The 6,048-nt window shown below is 25.3% G+C and overlaps 2 protein-coding genes across 2 annotated transcripts in view; one reads left to right on the plus strand and one right to left on the minus strand.

Moving 5' to 3' along the window:
* Positions 1-1,930: 1,930 nt before the first annotated feature.
* Positions 1,931-3,584, minus strand: LOC112596996. Its single transcript, XM_025342894.1, has 5 exons — positions 3,492-3,584; positions 3,172-3,425; positions 2,850-3,110; positions 2,511-2,773; positions 1,931-2,299 (listed from the first exon to the last, which is right to left on the minus strand). Exons 1-5 carry the CDS (start codon positions 3,497-3,499, stop codon positions 1,931-1,933), a joined length of 1,155 nt encoding a protein of 384 aa, XP_025198679.1. The 5' UTR covers positions 3,500-3,584.
* Positions 3,585-4,666: 1,082 nt separating this feature from the next.
* LOC112597035 (piggyBac transposable element-derived protein 1-like) overlaps positions 4,667-6,048 on the plus strand; it is a 21,128-nt gene continuing 19,746 nt past the window's right edge. Inside the window, exon 1 of the mRNA XM_025342944.1 lies at positions 4,667-4,675. Coding sequence (XP_025198729.1) covers positions 4,667-4,675 — 9 coding nt within the window. The remainder of the gene's footprint in view (positions 4,676-6,048) is intronic.

Genomic DNA, 6,048 nt, shown 5'->3' on the forward strand with positions numbered 1-6,048 from the left:
TAGTTCATAAAATCGAAATTAATTATACTATACGATTTCTATTATTTTAATATTAGATCAAAGATTTTTAATTTGGAAACGAAATAAATATTTACAACGAAACGCTCAAATATATGAAAGTATTGATAAAAATAAATCTAGTGGATATTCTTCATACTTAAAAGACAACAAAATCAAAGTAAAACCCCAAAGCATTAAAACTTTTTTCAAAGCTAACAAAATAAGTGAGTTGTAAACACATTATAAATAAACTATAATATGTTAATAAAATATATCATTACAATTGTATTTAAATACTTAAAACGATTTTCAGATTCAAAAACCACACAAAATACTTTTCAATAAGTTTTCCATGACTATCATATGAGGATTATCAAGACCTACCTTTAAAAATTCAAAAAACATTGACAAATGGTAAAATGACGAGTAAACTTTTAGAAATAATTGAAACGAAGATGAACAACCAATGTGGTGATGAATAAATATCACAAACCGCTGAATAAACAATTTTACGATTCAAAATATTATGACAAATATATTAATACGAAAAATAATGCCTAATTAGTAATCACTAATAAAGGTTAACGCAATCTAGTTTAATACGGGTAAAACAAATATTGGTAGTTACTTTATTTTGATATTTATTTAAAGATAAAAGCTTTAAATCAAAAATACTTAATTCAAAATCACAAAATAAACATAAATTCATAAAAGAAAATCGTAAGACATTTTTACCGAATTAGACAAAAGCGTGGCATTATTTCAAAAATTATTACGAGGAAGAGCTTATCAAACTAAGATTAAAATAAAAACTTAATAATAATAGTAAATTGTGGTATTAATGATAATGTATTATAGATAATAATAGCAAAAATCAGATATCAACCAATTTTACACTCAGACAAAGCACCAGAGACACTTGATACTACAAAAGTATAATTATCAGCAAATATTATTTAAATTAAGAATGATAGCAAAATATTTAACAATAAAGTATACCTTTCTACAGAAAATTAAATAAATTTGATGTATTAGAATATTCTAGAAAAAAATATATTAGTAGATTTTTCGACATTCTTTCCAGCGAATCAATTCATATTAAATAAATACAGTAAAAATCAAAAAAAAAAAATTGATTCATCAAGGAAATTTGAATGAAATGATAAAGAGTAAAAAAAGACAAATAGAAATAACTGCCATATAGATAATGGATAACTGACTTACTATAATATTATATTACACCTATACTTTAATTTTAAAAATGTCATAATATGTACGTGAAATTATCTATATAAAATTTGCATAGTTATGTGTACAATAATAAAATGAAATATAATACATAACATCATGCAATTAACATTTTATGTATTTATTTTGCGTTGTAATAAAAAAAACCATCTGTAACAATGTTTTAGTTCCATATAAAATTAATTTTTATACAAACTAAATAATTTAATATATTAATAAATACATATGATACAAATATTTTTAAATAAAAATGGGTACAAATATTTTTTATTTTTTAATTTTGACGGTTTTAAACCATTTTAAACGGAAGATTTGGATAAATATTGGTTTTATTATTATAACGCCGAACATTTTTTCTTTCCAAAGAGCATAGGCGGAAATTTGGTGAAATTACTGGGGGGGGGGGGGGGGGGAGTATATTTCTCATTGCACCTATATAGGCACTAATGTACTTAAGTCACTCGCAATTATTTATTTCAACAAAACAATTTAAAAGTTTGACATACTAAACAATTTAACCATAATACAATACAAAAACAATAATGTGCCTTACCTTGAACATTTTATTCTGAACAGAAATTTTATCATTAAGTTATTAAATTAATTGAATTATAATCAATTTAATATTGGATGTGAAAACAAAGAAGTCAAGTATATAACATAATAAGAGTATCTAATATATTTATTTCAATACAATATATCGATTTTTATTCAAAAAAGCATTAACTATATCATTATTATTAATCTTTTTTGCTAAATCTTTTTCAATGTTTAAAATAGAAAGATCATTGAATCTATTTTCAACCATTGTAGATCGCATCCAAGTTTTTATTCGGCGCATTGCAGAAAAAGAACGTTCACAGGTGGCTGAACTTATTGGTAAAGTTAAAGCCACCTGTAGAAGTTTATATATATTTGGGTAGACATTCTTGACAATAAATGTTTTTAAATCCTCTAAGGAGATATCATCTTTTCCAGTTGTTAATGTTAAGTAGTTTTTTACAACAGTAATTTCGGATTTTAAATTATAACAATTGACATCTAATAAATCCTAGAAAATAAAAAGATATACATAAGTCATAATGTGTTACTATTTATTATTAATATTAAAATGTTGTGTAGTGTGAAATTAGTAAGTGTCATATCAGCCAATTCATGTATGAAAATCAGAGTATTTTAGGAGATGTTACAATGTTAGTCAATTATACAAAGTTTAAATAATGTATCAATTAACAATTACATTAATTATAGTATAGGTATACCTTATAGTGGTCAATAAAGAATTTGCTTTTTTCAATGTTCAGTTTAAAAAAGTTATCAATAGATTCAGCCATTTCCAAACTTTCTGTACAAAACCGTTTCTTCATATTGACAATAATGGAATCTAAAACTTTAAAGTATGCATTTACACGAAAATAATGTTCAGCAGTAGCATTATCAACTTCATTGGGTTCTTTGGCACCAGTAGCAGTAGTCAAAACGAAATCAATAAGTCTATTAGGTTCTCTTTTTATTTGTTTCAATCCTAAAATACAAAAATACTTATAATTTTTACTTTCTACAGTCTACACCTAACTATAAAATTATTAAATAATATTTACTTTGTGTTTGAAATGGTACATTGAAATTAATGTTGTAGTCTTTAGCAAAGTCTTGGATTTCTAACCATAAATTATTAAAAGCAAGAGTAGATTTATCATTTTCAAAAGTTTGCAAAACACCCTTGATAAGAATTGCTGCTTTGCCTAGTGTTGCATTTTTTTCTTGTAGCATTTGACAAAGAATATTTATTATAGACAATATATCTTTTAAAATAAACAAATTAACAATAAATGAGCTTGTTGACATATTTGTAAGTATACCTTGAAAAAAAAACATTTAAATATTAAAATCCAATTATTTTAAATGTTTCACACAATTTACCTAAAGCTTCATTTGCATTTCTATCAGTTTGATTGTCTATTTCTTCCTGTAAAACATTTATAATAGCTTTATAATTGTGTAATATTGCTTCACAGTTTTTAAACAGACAGTTCCATCTAGTATCACTTAAGCAACCAATGTGGATACTTTTTATTCCCAACTTTTTTTTGCATGTCAACAAGCATTTGGTTTTTAGTTGGATGATAAAAATGGATATATAACCCTTCAATGGTATTGAAAACAGTCCTAGTTTCCTATACAGAAAAAAAATATATATATAAAACAGCTAAAACATACACTTTCAACAAATTACAATTTACCTTAACATATTTGCACATGTCGATTACTACAAGATTTATACGATGGGCCATACAATGCGTATAAATGGCATATGGAAATTTATTTTTAATTTTAACCTGAACACCATTGAACTTTCCAGACATAACATTTGCCCCATCGTAGGATTGTGCCACAATATGAAACGTGTCCATGTTATTTTTAGTAAGGTAAGCAAATATATGGACACTTAAGGATTCAGCATCTTGTTTGTCAGAAACGTCAATAAATCCCAGAAATCGTTCTACAATATTAAGGCCAACAGTATACCTTACACATAAAGACATTTTTTCTTGCTTAAAACACCTAAAATAAAAATTAAAAAATCCAGTTGGTAGGTGGTGAAAGTACTTCTCTCATTGGGTCTTGGGTTATAAACAAAATAATTTTTAAACCTTTACTAAATTGAATTTTTTATACTTGTCATTTAAAAGTTAGATTCTTACCTAGCTTCATCACACATTATACCAAAAACTTTAGTGTCTTCAATTTCTTTTGTAATTTTATGTCTTATGTTCTCAGCACATAAATTAGCCAACTCATCTTGCACAGCATGACTAGTGTAATTGGTAGTATTTTGAAACTTTTCTGCAAATTCTGGATAGTGTTTTGCAATTAAATTGCAAATTTCTTTAAAATTTCCTGTAACAAGAATATATTATGTCTATAGGTAATGAAAAATGTATCTGGTATTTTAAATGTTATATATTATAAAACATAATGTTTTATGTATCTATTAGATAATCTTTTAGCAGTGAAAAAATTTAAATTGTAATATATGTTTAATTATTTTAGTTAGTTACCTTGATTTAGTGAGAGCCTTGATTCTTCATGTCCTCTAAATGCTAATCCTTGGCAGCTCAAAAATAATGTTATATCAACAAGAGTTTTAACATATTGGACATTTTTTTCTACGAGAAGCCTGTGGCTTGATGCTACTTGAGAGTGGAGACTTCCTGTTATTGTAGTAGAAATATAAGCTTCCTATTTGGCCATGCAAGTTAAATGCTATTTACTAGTCGAATGTCCATGCAGTTTATTCTGTTTATTTCCTTTTTTTATTGTTGTACTTCGTTCAGTTACGTATTGCTAAAATGACAAAATGCTATTTATTACACAAATCATTATGCAATTTCCAATTTTGATTACATGCTCTATAATGGAGAGAGTACTTGGTATAACATATACAATTTCAAATATTTACAGACAGAAAATATAGATATTATAACCGCTACTAATTTAATAGAAACAACCAATTACAAAATTACAGAATTTAAGAAAGTAGAGTTCAAACAATATTTGATAGTGTTATTGAAATTGCTGAAAGGTTGGCGTGACTCCTATTATCCCACGGACTGTAGAACTCAAAACACCGGGCAAATTATACTGTTATATGGTGATTGTTGCACATACTATAGGGTATCAATTTTCTATCCATATTTAGATGATTTGCTTTCATCTTTTAAATGAAAGATTTTAATTCAAATTCTAATTTAATATCTTCACTTTCTTGTTTATTACCATCTAAAATAAAAATAAAATATTTGATGATTACAAACCTCTTTAGAATTTTATAAGATGATTTAAATATAGATTCTATATTCAACCTTAAAGGAGAGTTTGAATTATGGCAAATGAAGTGGGAAACAAACAGTCATTCAACCAACTCCCTTGATACATTATTAAATTGCCCAAATTTTTCCTAATATATATACAATGTTGAAAATTTTCTCAATATTGCCAGTTACTACAGCTTCAGTTGAAAAGTTTTCAACTCTTAAGCGTATAAAAACTTATTTGAAATTCAACTAGTGAAAATAGACTTAATGGACTAGCACTACTCAATGTACATAGAGATATAGATTTAGACATAGACTCATATTAATTGATGTTTTGCAAACAAAAAAGAGAGACGTCTAGATTTTAAATTATAAGTAGGTAGTAGATACAAGATAGTAGATACCTATATAATTTAAAAATTATCTGTAGATAATTTATTTTAAAACTAAGTTGTTATTTTATTTATCAGTTGGTCATTGTTACTTTATTATATATCAAAGAATAATTTGTATTTTAATATTTACATTTTTAATCTATTTGTTATATTATAAAATAAAGAAATATTTTGTTGAGTTTTAATCATTTAACATATTTTTCAGGTTCATCACAATCTCCTATTTTTAACTATCCCTTTCTATCCTAAGACTAGTTTATATATATGTTTTATAAAGTTAAAAGTTATGAACTTGTATTCTTGTTAGTAAATAGAAATAATATTTCCTAAAAACAAATGTTGGTTTACAAAACATACAATTGATATAATATTATTAGATATCTTATATAGGTATACTAACTAATGCATTAATATATGGTTAACATTTTACAATTACAATATTATTTATAATTGTTATGTTAAATGTATGGGAATCAATGGAACCATAGTTTGTTAATATAATAGTAGTCCATAAAAAGATATGTGCAGTAAAAACTATTGTTACAAAATTTGAGGTGCCCCCAAAAATATTCTGGCTACGGCACTGG

The sequence above is a fragment of the Melanaphis sacchari genome, unplaced genomic scaffold, assembly GCF_002803265.2.
Source record: "Melanaphis sacchari strain LSU unplaced genomic scaffold, SCAv2.0 Contig36_pilon_pilon, whole genome shotgun sequence".
NCBI classification, from domain to species: Eukaryota; Metazoa; Arthropoda; class Insecta; order Hemiptera; family Aphididae; genus Melanaphis; species Melanaphis sacchari.

Bases quoted from the DNA above. Each gene is read 5' to 3' on its own strand.
- LOC112596996 (XM_025342894.1), bottom strand. The intron at 3,111-3,171 runs GTAAATTGTGTG...TTTTTTTTCAAG, and splicing joins AAATGCAAATGAAGCTTTAG to GTATACTTACAAATATGTCA. The intron at 2,300-2,510 runs GTATACCTATAC...TTTATTTTCTAG, and splicing joins TCTTTATTGACCACTATAAG to GATTTATTAGATGTCAATTG.